The sequence below is a fragment of the Lathyrus oleraceus genome, chromosome 3, assembly GCF_024323335.1.
Source record: "Lathyrus oleraceus cultivar Zhongwan6 chromosome 3, CAAS_Psat_ZW6_1.0, whole genome shotgun sequence".
Taxonomy (NCBI): Eukaryota; Viridiplantae; Streptophyta; class Magnoliopsida; order Fabales; family Fabaceae; genus Lathyrus; species Lathyrus oleraceus.
This window is the reverse complement of record NC_066581.1, coordinates 50848749-50867654: the sequence shown is the minus strand read 5'-3', so window position 1 is coordinate 50867654 and position 18906 is coordinate 50848749. Positions and strand designations below refer to the sequence as shown.

The following is an 18906-nucleotide window of genomic DNA, read 5'->3' as shown; positions in this document are numbered from 1 at the left end:
TAATTATCAATTACTTTTATATTACATTTTTTTTCCTGTTGTATAGAATACTTATTATATACTAAATTTTAATTCCTTTCATTATATTTTATAAATTAATTAATAAAAATTATATTTATTCCATTAATTATTTAATCTACTTTTTTATTGTATGTTTTTTCAATCTCACTCTTTTTATTTTGTGTGACTGTTTTAAACTTTATTTAATTTGTTTAACTAATAAGGTGTTTAGGATTATATAACTCACATCATTAATAAGACATTAAGAATATATAAATAATTATATGATATATTTATTTTATTATCATGAATCAATTATGAGTTGTTTATATTATATTAAAATTTATTACTATTTAATTACATCACTTATATATTTAACAATAATACAAATATAAATTGCATTTATTACCATTTATTTTAAATATAATTTAATATGATTGATATTTTTAATGTCCTACGAAAGTTCAACCATTATCATATATTTTTTTATGATAAATTTAATATCATTAATTATGTATTAATATGTTTTTTTTATTTTTAACTTTATATACAATATTACATTTTAAAATAGAAAATCTAATAAATAATAGATATTAAAAACAAATAAGTTTTTGTTAACAATAAAGTAGATAGGATAATTATGAAAACACATGAGAATAATAATTTAGACATGTGTCATGCATTTGTTTTAAATAAATTTACCTATTCTAGAATTGCTAATTTTTTTTATATTTATAACTCTTAAAGTTAGTGTAAATAATGGTATTGTTGTTTCATATAACATTTGGGTGTTCAAGACCAAACCAATCCAATAGAAAACGATAAAACAAACCGAAACCGTAAAAAACCGCATCTGGTTCGGATGCGTTTGGGTCATTTTTTAACAAAACCGCACGGTTTGGTTTGGTTTGCGGTTTGTATTTTTAAAAACGAACTAAACCAAATCAAACCGCATTATGTTACAACCCAAACTTAATTTATCCCACATCCAACCCAAAACTTATACTTAGTATGCATTAAACTTACAATTAAAAATGACCTTCTTAAACATAGTAGTATCGTGTCTTCTTCTCATCTTCTTTACCATGTACATTTTGCCCTTTCTACTATAATTATTACATGATGTAAATAGTTAGTTAGTCCTTTATTTAACTCTAGTTAGGTTCAGCTAATCATAATTGAAACTGAGAGGGTTATTGGCATATGGAGATGAGGCAAAGGGAAAGACATTTCCATGGAAGACAACATTCCTTGAAACATAGAACCCATGGTGATTGGATCATATAGAAGGTAGCCTTTGGTGCCTTCTCTATATCCAAGGAAGATGCATTTTCTTGCCCTTGGTTCAAATTTGGTTCTATGGTTATGCAAGGTTGAGGAATATGCAAGGCATCCAAAGAATCTTAAGTGAATAAGACTGGGAGGAATAGAATGAAGCATTTGGTAAGGTGTGAGGTTGTTCAACATAGCTGTGGGAAGTCTATTGATAATATGGATGGCTTGTTGTATGGAGAGATGCCAAAGGTTGTGAGATCGATGAGATTGAAAGGAAATAACATGTGCCACATTTGAAATATGTTGATCCTTTCTTTCCACAATGCCATTTTGCTGAGGTATCTCAACATATGACCTATGATGTATGATGCCTCTAGAAAGGTGAAAACTAGTCATGAGAAACTCAGAGCCATTGTCACTGCGAATACATGTTAGTTTCTTATTGAGTTGAGTTTCAATGAAAATAATGAAATTAGCAAGGTGATTTATGGTTTCAGTTTTATTTTTCATGAAAATTGTCCAAATGAACCTGCTGTAATCATCTACTAGAGTTAAGGAATACTTATGACCACCTGTGGAAGGCGTGGAAAGAGGTTCCCAATTATCAGCATCAACTAAATAAAAAATGGCAACAGATTTAGTATTACTATGAGCAAAGGGTAAATTTCTTTGTTTAGCCAAATGGAAAGTATTACAAGGTTTATGATTGTCATTGAAAGTTACAAAGTGAAATTGATATGAAATACATTTGAGTATATGAGGACTTAAATGTCCTAATCTAAAATACCAAATGGTGGCAGGATCATTCTTAGCATAATCTAAATGATTAGATATGAAGGTGTTGACACAACCATATGTGGGAGATAGAGCAAAAGTTGAGTTGGTGTCAAGCACATACAATTTGACAATCCTCCTAGCTGTAAATCCAGTCATCTTAGGATGAAATAGCTTCAAAATTTAACATCAATTACGATAGAGTTTCACATTATATAAGGTGGAATCAAATAGAGTAGTGACTGAGATGATATTACCATGAAACAAAGGAAAATAGTAGACATTATGAAGGACTAGGGAACCACATAGAAAAACTGATTTAGTTATAACTATGATTAGTTGAACCTACTAGAGTTAAATAAATGACTAGTTAACTATTTACATCATGTAAATCTCTCTACAAATTTTCTTCGTGTATAACCACAACAATGGTGATATCTTTACTCTGATTTTGCTACAAATCTACCTCCTGGGTTATTGACACCATATCATTCATCCAATAAAGTCTGCAAATTAAATAAGTCATTATATGGACAAAAACAGGCCAGTAGACAATGGTACTCCAAGTTATCTACTGCTCTCACCTCTCTTGGATACTCACATTCTTCTGCTGATCATTCTCTATTCACAAAGCTACATAATTCACATTTCACTTCTTTCTAGTCTATATTGATTATATTGTCTTAGCAGGTGATGATTTGTAGGAAATACAATTTGTCAAAAAAATTCCTTGATTCAAAATTCAAAATCATGGACCTTGGCAAGCTTAAATAATTCCTTGGATTGGAAGTTGAAAGATCTACTCAAGGTATGTTTCTCAATCAAAGGAAATATACCTTAGAATTGCTTGAGGAAAGTGGCTTATTGGCTACTAAGCCTAGTATCACTCCCTTTGATTGCTCCTTGAAGCTTCATGATAGTGAATCGCCACCTCATGAAGATGAAACGACTTATAGGAGGCTTGTTGGAAAATTGTTATATTTAACTACAACAAGACCTAACATTGCCTTCATTGTTCAGCAATTTAGTCAATTCATATCTAAGCCTTTACAAGTTCATCATTCAACAGCAATTAGAGTTCTTAAATATCTCAAAGGTGCTCTTGCCAAGGGATTGTTCTATTCTTTCTCATCAACACTCAAATTTTCTGGCTTTACAGACTCGGATTGGGCAAGTTGTCATGCTACTCGCAGATCAGTGACTGGTTATTGTGTCTTTCTTGGCACATCTCTAATGTCCTGGAAATCCAAAAAGAAATCCACTGTCTCAAGGTCAAGTTCAGAAGCAGAATATAGTGCTTTGGCTAGCTTATCTTGTGAATTACAATGGCTGCAATATTTGTTCCAGGATCTTCACATCTCTATTGATCACCCTAGCTCGATATATTGCGATAACAAGAGTACTATCTACCTTGCTCATAACCCAATCTTTCATGAGAGAAGAAAACATATAGAAATTGACTATTATGTCATTCGTGAGAAAATTCAAAATGGACTCATTCAGCTCCTCCCAGTTTCTTTTGCTGCACAATAGATAGATGTGCTTACCAAGCCACTGCATGCGGCCTCATTCACTTCATTGGTTTCCAAGCTTGGCCTATTAGACACCCATAGCCCAGCTTGTGGGGGCTATTACATGATGTAAATAGTTAGCTAGTCCTTTATTTAACTCTAGTTAGGTTCAGCTAATCATAGTTGTAACTGAATTAGTTTTGCCAAATTAAGAGTTAGTTAGTTAGTTAGTTAGCTAGTTTACCATATATAGACAATACTTGTACATTGTAATAGTTGAGTTTTACGATGAATAAAATTACCTTTCATATTTTTCCCTCTCTCATTGGCATTCTAAACTCAACATCCTCTCTAACGTTCTTTCTTTTTTGTCCTTTATGTTACTATTTTATCTTCCAATTACATTTTTATCACACATTTCTGCTCAATTCCGCATCTCTTATATTCTTTTTTTCATCTTCTATAATCTCTCATCTCATATTTTTTTATGTTTTATTATAATATCTTTGATATTATTTTATGTTACTATTTTATATATGTTTTTGTTCCACTTTTGTCTAATCTAATTTTTTGTATGTTGAATGCGAAGTTTTTGTCTAAATATGCTAAGTTTTGATGTTATTTAGTAATGTATGAATTACTAAACACAAAGTTATGTTGTTCTCTATAGGTGTATGTATGGCTCAATAAAAATATTGTAAAAAACCGAACCATTTCAACAAATTCAAACCATATTAGTTTTGTTTGTTTTGGTTTGGTTTTATTTCTAAATGTCAACCGAACCAAACCAAGCCGAATGCTTTTTTGTATATTGAATGCGAAGTTTTTGTCTAAATATGCTAAGTTTTGATATTATTTAGTAATGTATGAATTACTAAACACAAAGTTATGTTGTTCTCTATAGGTGTATGTATGGCTCAATAAATATATTGTAAAAAACCGAACCATTTCAACAAATTCAAACCATATTAGTTTTGTTTGTTTTTGTTTGGTTTTATTTCTAAAAGTCAACCGAACCAAACCAAGCCGAATGCTTTTTTGTCTTGCGGTTCAAATGATTATTATCCTTAAAACCGCCCAAACCGCATCGCGAACACCCCTAATATGACATGTCTTTTATTTTACAAAATAAATATTAGCGTTGTTATATTTTCTAATAATAATTAAAATATAAAATAATTAATATTAATAAATGAATTTGAAATTTTGTTATTTCAGACAAAAACTTTATATAAAAACCACATAACATGGTTTTATGTTAAAATATATGATTATTTTATTATTTTACATTATTATACTTGAATAAGTCATTCATCTTTTGTATTTTATTTCTCATAGTCACTTTTTTTTTCATATATATATATATATATATATATATATATATATATATATATATATATATATATATATATATATATATTGCATTTAAAGTGATTATAGAAATCATAATTTTATATTATTTGACTAGCCGAAATCCAATACTTTGATGTGTTCTTATTTCTTCTTCAATAGATTTCACACTGTCATCTTATTTCTTCTCCAATCAATTACAAACTGTCATCTTATATATTCTTCAATCAATTTCAGATTATCATCTTATTTCATCTTTAATCAATTTCACAATTTCATCTTATTTCTTCTTCAATTAATTTCACACTATTATCTTATTTCTTCTTCAATCAATTTCACACTGTCATCTATCATCTTATTTCACATATCACCCTCACCCCTTGAGATATGAGGATCACCCCTTGAGGTATGAGGTATAGGTAGTCTTTCAGATTTCCATTGCCCCTTGAGATAGGTAAAGCACCTCTTTGATTCTATCTATCTTTAAAGAGTACAAGTAATTAACAATTTATGATGGAAATAAATGGGATATCCAGATTTAATGCATGAATATCATGAGTTGTCTATGAATAACTTGCATATCTCCTACATGTCACTATTTTACTATTTTAAAAAATATAAGTTAATAAATTATTTAAACTTTTTATATAAATTTATACATGTATTTATAAGATCTCATGCCACTCTTATGTAATAGAAGGACTGGTATAATTATCAATTACTTTTATATTACATTTTTTTTCCTGTTGTATAGAATACTTATTATATACTAAATTTTAATTCCTTTCATTATATTTTAAAATTAATTAATAAAAAATTATATTTATTCCATTAATTATTTAATCTACTTTTTTATTGTATGTTTTTTCAATCTCACTCTTTTTATTTTGTGTGACTGTTTTAAACTTTATTTAATTTGTTTAACTAATAAGGTGTTTAGGATTATATAACTCACATCATTAATAAGACATTAAGAATATATAAATAATTATATGATATATTTATTTTATTATCATGAATCAATTATGAGTTGTTTATATTATATTAAAATTTATTACTATTTAATTACATCACTTATATATTTAACAATAATACAAATATAAATTGCATTTATTACCATTTATTTTAAATATAATTTAATATGATTGATATTTTTAATGTCCTACGAAAGTTCAACCATTATCATATATTTTTTTATGATAAATTAATATCATTAATTATGTATTAATATGTTTTTTTTATTTTAACTTTATATACAATATTACATTTTAAAATAGAAAATCTAATAAATAATAGATATTAAAAACAAATAAGTTTTTGTTAACAATAAAGTAGATAGGATAATTATGAAAACACATGAGAATAATAATTTAGACATGTGTCATGCATTTGTTTTAAATAAATTTACCTATTCTAGAATTGCTAATTTTTTTTATATTTATAACTCTTAAAGTTAGTGTAAATAATGGTATTGTTGTTTCATATAACATTTGGGTGTTCAAGACCAAACCAATCCAATAGAAAACGATAAAACAAACCGAAACCGTAAAAAACCGCATCTGGTTCGGATGCGTTTGGGTCATTTTTTAACAAAACCGCACGGTTTGGTTTGGTTTGCGGTTTGTATTTTTAAAAACGAACTAAACCAAATCAAACCGCATTATGTTACAACCCAAACTTAATTTATCCCACATCCAACCCAAAACTTATACTTAGTATGCATTAAACTTACAATTAAAAATGACCTTCTTAAACATAGTAGTATCGTGTCTTCTTCTCATCTTCTTTACCATGTACATTTTGCCCTTTCTACTATAATTATTACATGATGTAAATAGTTAGTTAGTCCTTTATTTAACTCTAGTTAGGTTCAGCTAATCATAATTGAAACTGAGAGGGTTATTGGCATATGGAGATGAGGCAAAGGGAAAGACATTTCCATGGAAGACAACATTCCTTGAAACATAGAACCCATGGTGATTGGATCATATAGAAGGTAGCCTTTGGTGCCTTCTCTATATCCAAGGAAGATGCATTTTCTTGCCCTTGGTTCAAATTTGGTTCTATGGTTATGCAAGGTTGAGGAATATGCAAGGCATCCAAAGAATCTTAAGTGAATAAGACTGGGAGGAATAGAATGAAGCATTTGGTAAGGTGTGAGGTTGTTCAACATAGCTGTGGGAAGTCTATTGATAATATGGATGGCTTGTTGTATGGAGAGATGCCAAAGGTTGTGAGATCGATGAGATTGAAAGGAAATAACATGTGCCACATTTGAAATATGTTGATCCTTTCTTTCCACAATGCCATTTTGCTGAGGTATCTCAACATATGACCTATGATGTATGATGCCTCTAGAAAGGTGAAAACTAGTCATGAGAAACTCAGAGCCATTGTCACTGCGAATACATGTTAGTTTCTTATTGAGTTGAGTTTCAATGAAAATAATGAAATTAGCAAGGTGATTTATGGTTTCAGTTTTATTTTTCATGAAAATTGTCCAAATGAACCTGCTGTAATCATCTACTAGAGTTAAGGAATACTTATGACCACCTGTGGAAGGCGTGGAAAGAGGTTCCCAATTATCAGCATCAACTAAATAAAAATGGCAACAGATTTAGTATTACTATGAGCAAAGGGTAAATTTCTTTGTTTAGCCAAATGGAAAGTATTACAAGGTTTATGATTGTCATTGAAAGTTACAAAGTGAAATTGATATGAAATACATTTGAGTATATGAGGACTTAAATGTCCTAATCTAAAATACCAAATGGTGGCAGGATCATTCTTAGCATAATCTAAATGATTAGATATGAAGGTGTTGACACAACCATATGTGGGAGATAGAGCAAAAGTTGAGTTGGTGTCAAGCACATACAATTTGACAATCCTCCTAGCTGTAAATCCAGTCATCTTAGGATGAAATAGCTTCAAAATTTAACATCAATTACGATAGAGTTTCACATTATATAAGGTGGAATCAAATAGAGTAGTGACTGAGATGATATTACCATGAAACAAAGGAAAATAGTAGACATTATGAAGGACTAGGGAACCACATAGAAAAACTGATTTAGTTATAACTATGATTAGTTGAACCTACTAGAGTTAAATAAATGACTAGTTAACTATTTACATCATGTAAATCTCTCTACAAATTTTCTTCGTGTATAACCACAACAATGGTGATATCTTTACTCTGATTTTGCTACAAATCTACCTCCTGGGTTATTGACACCATATCATTCATCCAATAAAGTCTGCAAATTAAATAAGTCATTATATGGACAAAAACAGGCCAGTAGACAATGGTACTCCAAGTTATCTACTGCTCTCACCTCTCTTGGATACTCACATTCTTCTGCTGATCATTCTCTATTCACAAAGCTACATAATTCACATTTCACTTCTTTCTAGTCTATATTGATTATATTGTCTTAGCAGGTGATGATTTGTAGGAAATACAATTTGTCAAAAAAATTCCTTGATTCAAAATTCAAAATCATGGACCTTGGCAAGCTTAAATAATTCCTTGGATTGGAAGTTGAAAGATCTACTCAAGGTATGTTTCTCAATCAAAGGAAATATACCTTAGAATTGCTTGAGGAAAGTGGCTTATTGGCTACTAAGCCTAGTATCACTCCCTTTGATTGCTCCTTGAAGCTTCATGATAGTGAATCGCCACCTCATGAAGATGAAACGACTTATAGGAGGCTTGTTGGAAAATTGTTATATTTAACTACAACAAGACCTAACATTGCCTTCATTGTTCAGCAATTTAGTCAATTCATATCTAAGCCTTTACAAGTTCATCATTCAACAGCAATTAGAGTTCTTAAATATCTCAAAGGTGCTCTTGCCAAGGGATTGTTCTATTCTTTCTCATCAACACTCAAATTTTCTGGCTTTACAGACTCGGATTGGGCAAGTTGTCATGCTACTCGCAGATCAGTGACTGGTTATTGTGTCTTTCTTGGCACATCTCTAATGTCCTGGAAATCCAAAAAGAAATCCACTGTCTCAAGGTCAAGTTCAGAAGCAGAATATAGTGCTTTGGCTAGCTTATCTTGTGAATTACAATGGCTGCAATATTTGTTCCAGGATCTTCACATCTCTATTGATCACCCTAGCTCGATATATTGCGATAACAAGAGTACTATCTACCTTGCTCATAACCAATCTTTCATGAGAGAAGAAAACATATAGAAATTGACTATTATGTCATTCGTGAGAAAATTCAAAATGGACTCATTCAGCTCCTCCCAGTTTCTTTTGCTGCACAATAGATAGATGTGCTTACCAAGCCACTGCATGCGGCCTCATTCACTTCATTGGTTTCCAAGCTTGGCCTATTAGACACCCATAGCCCAGCTTGTGGGGGCTATTACATGATGTAAATAGTTAGCTAGTCCTTTATTTAACTCTAGTTAGGTTCAGCTAATCATAGTTGTAACTGAATTAGTTTTGCCAAATTAAGAGTTAGTTAGTTAGTTAGTTAGCTAGTTTACCATATATAGACAATACTTGTACATTGTAATAGTTGAGTTTTACGATGAATAAAATTATCTTTCATATTTTTCCCTCTCTCATTTGGAATTCTAAACTCAACATCCTCTCTTACGTTCTTTCTTTTTTGTCCTTTATGTTACTTTTTTTTCTTTCAATTACATTTTTATCGCACATTTCTTCTCAATTCCGCATCTCTTATATTCTTTTTTTCATCTTCTCTAATCTCTCATCTCATATATTTTTTATGTTTTATTATAATATCTTTGATATTATTTTATGTTACTATTTTATATATGTTTTTGTTCCACTTTTGTCTAATCTAATTTTTTGTATATTGAATGCGAAGTTTTTGTCTCAATATGCTAAGTTTTGATATTATTTAGTAATGTATGAATTACTAAACACAAAGTTATGTTGTTGCCTATAGGTGTATGTATGGCTCAATAAAAATATTGTAAAAAACCGAACAATTTCAACAAATTCAAACCATATTAGTTTTGTTTGTTTTGGTTTGGTTTTATTTCTAAAAGTCAACCGAACCAAACCAAGCCGAATGCTTTTTTGTCTTGCGGTTCGAATGATTGTTATCCTTAAAACCGCCCAAACCGCATCGCGAACACCCCTAATATGACATGTCTTTTATTTTATAAAATAAATAGTGGCGTTGTTATATTTTCTGATAATAATTAAAATATAAAAAAAAATCAATAATAATAAATGAATTTGAATTTTTGTTATTTCAAATATATGATTATTTTATTATTTTACATTATTATACTTGAATAAGTCATTCATCTTTTGTATTTTATTTCTCATAGTCACTTATTTTTTTCATTATATATATTATATATATATATATATATATATATATATATATATATATTTTTGCATTTAAAGTGATTATAGAAATCATAATTTTATATTATTTGACTAGCCGAAATCCAATACTTTGATGTGTTCTTATTACTTTTTCAATATATTTCACATTGTCATCTTATTTCTTCTCCAATCAATTACAAACTGTCATCTTATATATTCTTCAATCACTTTCAGATTATCATCTTATTTCATCTTTAATAAATCTCACAATGTCATCTTATTTCTTCTTCAATCAATTTCACACTGTCATCTATCATCTTATTTCACATATCACCCTCACCCCTTGAGATATGAGCATCACCACTTGAGGTATGAGGTATAAGTAGTCTTTCAGATTTCCATTGCCCCTTGAGATAGGTAAAGCACCTCTTTGATTCTATCTATCTTTAAAGAGTACAAGTAATTAACAATTTATGATGGAAATAAATGGGATATCCAGATTTAATGCATGAATATCATGAGATTGTCTATGAATCACTTGCATATCTCCTGCATGTCACTATTTTACTATTTTAAAAAATATAAGTTAATAAATTATTTAAAACTTTTTATATAAATTTATACATGTATTTATAAGATCTCATGCCACTCTTATGTAATAGAACGACCGGTATAATTATCAATTACTTTTATATTACATTTTTTTTCCTGTTGTATAGAATACTTATTATATACTAAATTTTAATTCCTTTCATTATATTTTATAAATTAATTAATAAAAAATTATATTTATTCCATTAATTATTTAATCTACTTTTTTATTGTATGTTTTTCCAATGTCACTCTTTTTATTTTGTATGACTGTTTTAAACTTTATTTAATTTGTTTAACTAATAAGATGTTTAGGATTATATAACTCACATCATTAATAAGACATTAAGAATATATAAATAATTATATGATATATTTATTTTTATTATCATGAATCAATTATGAGTTGTTTATATTATATTAAAATTTATTACTATTTAATTACATCACTTATATATTTAAGAATAATATAAATATAAATTGCATTTATTACCATTTATTTAAATATAATTTAATATGATTGATATTTTTATGTCCTACGAAAGTTCAACCATTATTATATATTTTTTTATGATAAATTTAATATCATTAATTATGTATTAATATGTTTTTCTATTTTTAACTTTATATACAATATTACATTTTAAAATAGAAAATCTAATAATAATAGATATTAAAAACAAATAAGTTTTTGTTAACAATAAAGTAGATAGGATAATTATGAAAACACATGAGAATAATAATTTAGACATGTGTCATGCATTTGTTTTAAATAAATTTACCTATTCTAGAATTGCTAATTTTTTTTATATTTATAACTCTTAAAGTTAGTGTAAATAATGGTATTGTTGTTTCATATAACATTTGGGTGTTCAAGACCAAACCAATCCAATAGAAAATGATAAAACAAACCGAAACCGTAAAAAACCGCATCTGGTTCGGATGCGTTTGGGTCATTTTTTAACAAAACCGCACGGTTTGGTTTGTTTTGCAGTTTGTATTTTTAAAAACGAACTAAACCAAATCAAACCGCATTATGTTACAACCCAAACTTAATTTATCCCACATCCAATCCAAAACTTATACTTAGTATGCATTAAACTTACAATTAAAAAAGACCTTCTTAAACTTAGTAGTATCGTGTCTTCTTCTCATCTTCTTTACCATGTACATTTTGCCCTTTCTACTATAATTATTACATGATGTAAATAGTTAGTTAGTCCTTTATTTAACTCTAGTTAGGTTCAGCTAATCATAATTGTAACTGAGAGGGTTATTGGCATATGGAGATGAAGCAAAGGGAAAGACATTTCCATGGAAGACAACATTCCTTGAAACATAGAACCCATGGTGATTGGATCATATAGAAGGTAGCCTTTGGTGCCTTCTCTATATCCAAGGAAGATGAATTTTCTTGCCCTTGGTTCAAATTTGGTTCTATGATTATGCAAGGTTGAGGAATATGCAAGGCATCCAAAGACTCTTAAGTGAATAAGACTGGGAGGAATAGAATGAAGCATTTGGTAAGGTGTGAGGTTGTTCAACATAGCTGTGGGAAGTCCATTGATAATATGGATGGCTTGTTGTATGGAGAGATGCCAAAGGTTGTGAGATCAATGAGATTGAAAGGAAATAACATGTGCCACATTTGAAATATGTTGATCCTTTCTTTCCACGATGCCATTTTGCTGAGGCATCTCAACATATGACCTATGATGTATGATGCCTCTAGAAAGGTGAAAACTAGTCATGAGAAACTCAGAGCCATTGTCACTGCGAATACATTTTAGTTTCTTATTGAATTGAGTTTCAATGAAAATAATGAAATTAGCAAGGTGATTTCTGGTTTCACTTTTATTTTTCATGAAAATTGTCCAAGTGAACTTGCTGTAATCATCTACTAGAGTTAAGAAATACTTATGACCACCTATGGAAGGCGTGGAAAGAGGTTCCCAGTTATAAGCATGAACAAAATCAAAAATGGCAACAGATTTAGTATTACTATGAGCAAAGGGTAAATTTCTTTGTTTAGCCAAATGGAAAACATTACAAGGTTTATGATTGTAGTTGAAAGTGACAAAGGGAAATTGACATGAAATACATTTGAGTATATGAGGACTTAAATGTCCTAATCTAAAATACCAAATGGTGGCAGGATCATTCTTAGCAGAATCTAAATGATTAGAGATGAAGGTGTTGACAGAACCAAATGTGGGAGATGGAGCCAAAGTTGAGTTGGTGTCAACCACATACAATTTGACAATCCTCCTAGCTGTAAATCCAGTCATCTTGGGATGAAATAGCTTCAAAATTTAACTACAATTAGGATAGAGTTTCACATCATATAAGGTTGAATCAAATAGAGTAGTGACTGAGATGATATTGACATGAAACGAAGGAAAATAGTAGACATTATGAAGGACTAGGGAACCACATAGAAAAACTGTTTAAGTTACAACTATGATTAGTTGAACCTAACTAGAGTTAAATAAATGACTAGTTAACTATTTACATCACGTAAATTTTTTCTACAAATTTTCTTGCTGTATAACCACAACAATGGTGATATCTTACTCTGATTTTGCTACAAATCGACCTCCTGGGTTATTGACATCTGATCATTCATCCAATAAAGTCTGAAAATTAAATAAGTCCTTATATGGACTAAAACAGGCCGGTAGATAGTGGTACTCCAAGTTATCTACTGCTCTCATCTCTCTTGGATACTCACATTCCTCTGCTGATCATTCTCTATTCACAAAGCTACATAATCCGCATTTCACTGCTCTTCTAGTCTATGTTGATGATATTGTCTTAGAAGGTGATGATTTGTAGGAAATATGTAACAACCCGTATAATATATATCTAGAATAATATCATACAAGTGTTAATAATTGGTATTGATCCAACATAAGTGCCTAACGGCATCAATATATATATATATATATATACATGTCCAAACTAAAACATCAACGGAACATGTTATACAATAATGCCTAAACAATAAAAATCAAAGAACTATGTGAAATATCTTCATTGTACGCAACTCCACAGCGGAAGATCTTGATAAACAACATCCCCTGAAACATCCATAACATCTTCTCTTACATTCAACCTGCAAGGTTACCTGAAAAATAACAACAATAATGGGATGAGATAATTATCTCAGTGAGTTCTCCTATCCTATGGGTCCACTCGGCTCCACAGGGTTTTCTAATCAATATTCACCTCATATCCAACTCAAGTCAACAAGGGAACGAAGACTTGAGCAATGGGGAAACTATCTCGCAGTTGTATGGCAACACGCATTTGAGTTCTCATAACTCAACCTCGATCATTATTCAGATCACGATGCATCAATTCCCGAACGGACTTACGTCTAAGCCAGGCCCGGTTCATGCATGCTCGTATGATTCGACTTTCGCGGTGGATATCAGATTCCCTTATGGGACTCGAACCCACTTTTAAGAACCATCACTCGTATGGGACTCGAACCCACTTTGAGTATCTTTCACCGTATGGGACTCTAACGCATTTAGGTATCCACCTTTCCCCCATGTCCGCCATGGTTGGGGCTCCAACCCAATTGAGGCTTGAATCATTGGTCCCACATCCCAATGCTTACTCATCTAAGCATACCAATAGAGATGTGTACCACTATAGAAAAACACACATTCTGAATACATGATCGGTTTCACAAATCATCGGTTCCACGAACCATAATGAAATTCATAAATCATAGGTGACTTCATACACCATAATACAAAATAATAACATGGCATGTTCCATACAATGCGTCTCATTCTCAATCATGGCAACAATTCGTCCACGACCTCCACATAAGCGTCCTACGAATGGACACCGTATTCTCATACATATATCACACATGTTCCATAATCTAGATTATATTTCTAAGTTATTAATCATGTTATACTCCTAGGTTTCCTCACTCACCTTTGTAAGGTTTTTAATCATGTTATTTCACAATCAAACATAACAACAATATTTAACTTTCATCATAATATAATTCATAGCATTTATAAATCACATAGTATTTTATAACATGGAACAATATTAATAGCTCTTTACGTTATCTTTCTAACGCATTCGTCCGTGTCCAAAACGGAGTTATAACACTCAATTAATTCATTAATCTATCTTAATCAAGCTTTAGATTAATATTTATCCATTGCATAAGCATTCAAAAACAACATCTTTGGTCTAGTGGTAAGGCTTGTACAATTCCAAGGAGGTCCTCGGTTTGAACCCCATTGGTGACATATTTTAATTAATCAAATAATTAATTCATGTCAATAGATTGATCAAATGAATCAATAGAATGATAGTTGTACCCAAGGACCAATCAATTGGTTCTTCAAACTTCTTCAAAAATTCATCTTTTAACCACTCCTTTTTCCAATTTCAACCACCCCAATCCATACCAAAACATGCACCATCATGAATCCATGTCAAAACACATAACAATCATACAACATAACATATCATCATGAAGCAACATAAACATGTTATTATCAACAACCACAACCATAAGGTATCAACACCATGATACACTAAGACAACATGTGAAGGTTAGGGATCAAGACATACAAGCATGGATTAGTAAGAACAACAACAAGCTCATCATGGATTCATCAAGTTCATGATTATGCATTACATACAAAACCTAAACCCCAAATTTATAAAGTTTCTTCCCCCAAATGTTATACTAGCTAAGAACTCACCTAGTAGAAGAAGAAGATGATGAAAATGACATGATGATGGTGCTTCCATGGCTTCCTTCTTCTTTCTCTTTTCTTCTTCCTTTCTCCCTCTTTTCCTCTTCTTCCCTCTCTTTCTTTTCTTTCTGATATCTCTCTTTCTCTCTTACCTACTTCTTCTTATCTTTTTCCTTTCTCTTACCACCACACAAGTAAATATAACATATATATATATATTATATATATTATATATATATATATATATATATATATATATATATTATAATATTAGGTAGTAACATAAAATATCTCAATTGATATTTCATCTTCCAGTACCAATTGACCAATTATTAATGTTACCGAAAATGTCCTCTCTTGTACTTATTAATATTGGTATATCTCCTTATTAATAATTAATCTCTTCAGAGTCCACTGGTTATTCTATTGGTCCCAATTGACAACATTTAGAGCATATAGGAGCTCCAATTGTTACAAATGATAATAGATAGAGTACATAGGAACTCAAATGGTCTTAACTGACAACTAATTGAGCATCTAAGGGAATATGGGATATTACAAAATACAATTTGTCAAAAAAATTCCTTGATTCAAAATTCAAATGCTATACTAACTAAGAACTCACCTAATAGAAGAAGATGAAGATGAAGTTGGTGATGATGAAGATGACATGATGATGGTGCTTCCATGGCTTCCTTCTTCTTTCTCTTTTCTTCTTCCTTTCTCCCTCTTTTCCTCTTCTTCCATTTTTTTTTTTGATATCTCTCTTTCTCTCTTACCTACTTCTTATTATCTTTTTCCTTTCTCTTACCACCACACAAATAAATATAACACACACACACACACATATATATATATATATATATAATATATATATATATATATATATATATATATAATATATATATATATATAATAGATAGTAACATAAAATATCTCAATTGATATTTCATCTTCCAGTACCAATTGACCAATTATTAATGTTACCGAAAATGTCCTCTCTTGTACTTATTAATATTGGTATATCTCTTTATTAATAATTAATCTTTTCAGAGTCCACTGGTTATTCTAGTGGTCCCAATTGACAACATTTAGAGCATATAGGAGCTCCAATTGTTACAAATGATAATAGATTGAGTACATAGGAACTCAAATGGTCTTAACTGACAACTATTTGAGCATCTAAGGGAATATAACATATTACAAAATACAATCTGTCAAAAAAATTCCTTGATTCAAAATTCAAAATCATGGACCTTGGCAAGCTTAAATACTTTCTTGGATTGGAAATTGCAAGATCTAATCAAGGTATATATCTCAATCAAAGGAAATATACCTTAGAATTTCTTGAGGAAAGTGGCTTATTGGCTACTAAGCCTAGTACCACTCCCTTTTATTGCTCCTTGATGCTTCATGACAGTGAATCACCACCTCATGAAGATGAAACAGCTTATAGGAGGCTTGTCGGAAAATTGTTATATTTAACTACAACAAGACCTGACATTGCCTTCATTGTTCAGCACCTTAGTCGATTCATATCTAAGCCTTTACAAGTTCATCATTCAGCAGCAATTAGAGTTCTCAAATATCTCAAAGGGGCTCTTGCCAAGGGATTATTCTATTCTTTCTCATCAACACTAAAATTCTCTGGCTTTACAGACTCAGATTGGGCAAGTTGTCCTGCTACTCGCAGATCAGTGACTGGTTATTGTGTCTTTATTGGCACATCTCTAGTGTCCTGGAAATCCAAAAAGAAATCCACAGTCTCAAGGTCCAGTTCAGAAGCAGAATATAGAGCTTTGGTTAGCTTATCTTATGAATTACAATGGCTGCAATATTTGTTCCAGGATCTTCACATCTCTATTGATGAACCTAGCTCAGTATATTGTGATAACAAGAGTGCTATCTACCTTGACTGTCATGTCATTCGTGAGAAAATTCAAAATGGACTCATTCACCTCCTGCCAGTTTCTTCTGTTGCACAATCGACAGATGTGCTTACCAAGCCACTGCATGTTGCCTCATTCACTTCATTGGTTTCCAAGCTTGGCCTATTAGACATCCATAGTCCAGCTTGTGAGGGATATTACATGATGTAAATAGTTAGCTAGTCCTTTATTTAACTCTAGTTAGATTCAGCTAATCATAGTTGTAACTGAATTAGTTTTACTAAATTTAGAGTTAGTTAGTTAGCTAGTTTACCATATAAAACAATACTTGTAAATTGTAATAGTTGAGTTTTACGATGAATAAAATTGTCTTTCATATTTTTTCCCTCTCTCCTTTGGCATTCTAAACTCAACATCCTCTCTTACGTTCTTTCTTTTTTATCTTTTATGTTACTATTTTCTCTTCCAATTACGTTTTTATCGCACCTTTCTTCTCAATTCCGCATCTCTTATGTTCTTTTTTTCATCTTCTCTAATCTCTCATCTCATATATTTTTTATGTTTTATTATAATATCTTTGATATTATTTTATGCTACTATTTTATATATGTTTTTTATTCCATTTTTGTCTAATCTAATTTTTTGTATATTGAATGCGAAGTTTTTGTCTAAATATGCTAAGTTTTGATGTTATTTAGTAATGTATGAATTACTAAACACAAAGTTATGTTGTTCTCTATAGTTGTATGTATGGCTCAATAAAAATATTGTAAAAAACCGAACCAATTGAACAAATTCAAACCGCATTAATTTGGTTAGTTTTGGTTTGATTTTACTTCTAAACGCCAACCGAACCAAACCAAGCCACATGCTTTTTTGTCTTGCGGTTCGAATGATTGTTATCCTCAAACCGCCCAAACAGCACCGCGAACACCCCTAATATGACATGTCTTTTATTTTATCATAAATATTATAAACAAATAATTTTTTTGTTAATAATACAGTAAATAAGATAATTATTTTTGATAACAAATAACTTTTTTTGTTAACAATACAATAAATAAGTCTTTTATTTTACAAAATAAATATTAGCGTTGTTATATTTTTTGATAATAATTAAAATATAAAAAAATCAATAATAATAAATGAATTTGAAAATTTGTTATTTCAGACAAAAACTTTATATAACAACCACATAACATGGTTATATGTTAAAATATATGATTATTTTATTATTTTATATTATTATACTTGAATAAGTCAATCATCTTTAGTATTTTATTTCTCTTAGTCAGTTATTTTTTTCATATATATATACATATATATATATATATATATATATATATATATATATAATTTAAAAAATAAGTTACTATTATTTAAAACTTTTTAACTATTTTAAAAAATATGAATTACTAAAAAATAAGTCACTCTTTAACTATTTTAAAAAAT

At 30.0% G+C, this 18906-nt stretch overlaps 2 protein-coding genes across 2 annotated transcripts; both read left to right on the top strand.

The window, feature by feature from the left end:
• The first annotated feature begins 8474 nt into the window (after positions 1-8474).
• On the top strand, positions 8475-9116 carry LOC127129598 (uncharacterized mitochondrial protein AtMg00810-like). Its single transcript, XM_051058752.1, has one exon. The coding sequence runs from the start codon at positions 8475-8477 to the stop codon at positions 9114-9116; it is 642 nt and encodes a 213-aa protein (XP_050914709.1).
• A 7699-nt stretch (positions 9117-16815) lies between these two features.
• On the top strand, positions 16816-17664 carry LOC127129597 (uncharacterized mitochondrial protein AtMg00810-like). Its single transcript, XM_051058751.1, has one exon. The coding sequence runs from the start codon at positions 16816-16818 to the stop codon at positions 17662-17664; it is 849 nt and encodes a 282-aa protein (XP_050914708.1).
• The last annotated feature ends 1242 nt before the right edge of the window (positions 17665-18906 follow it).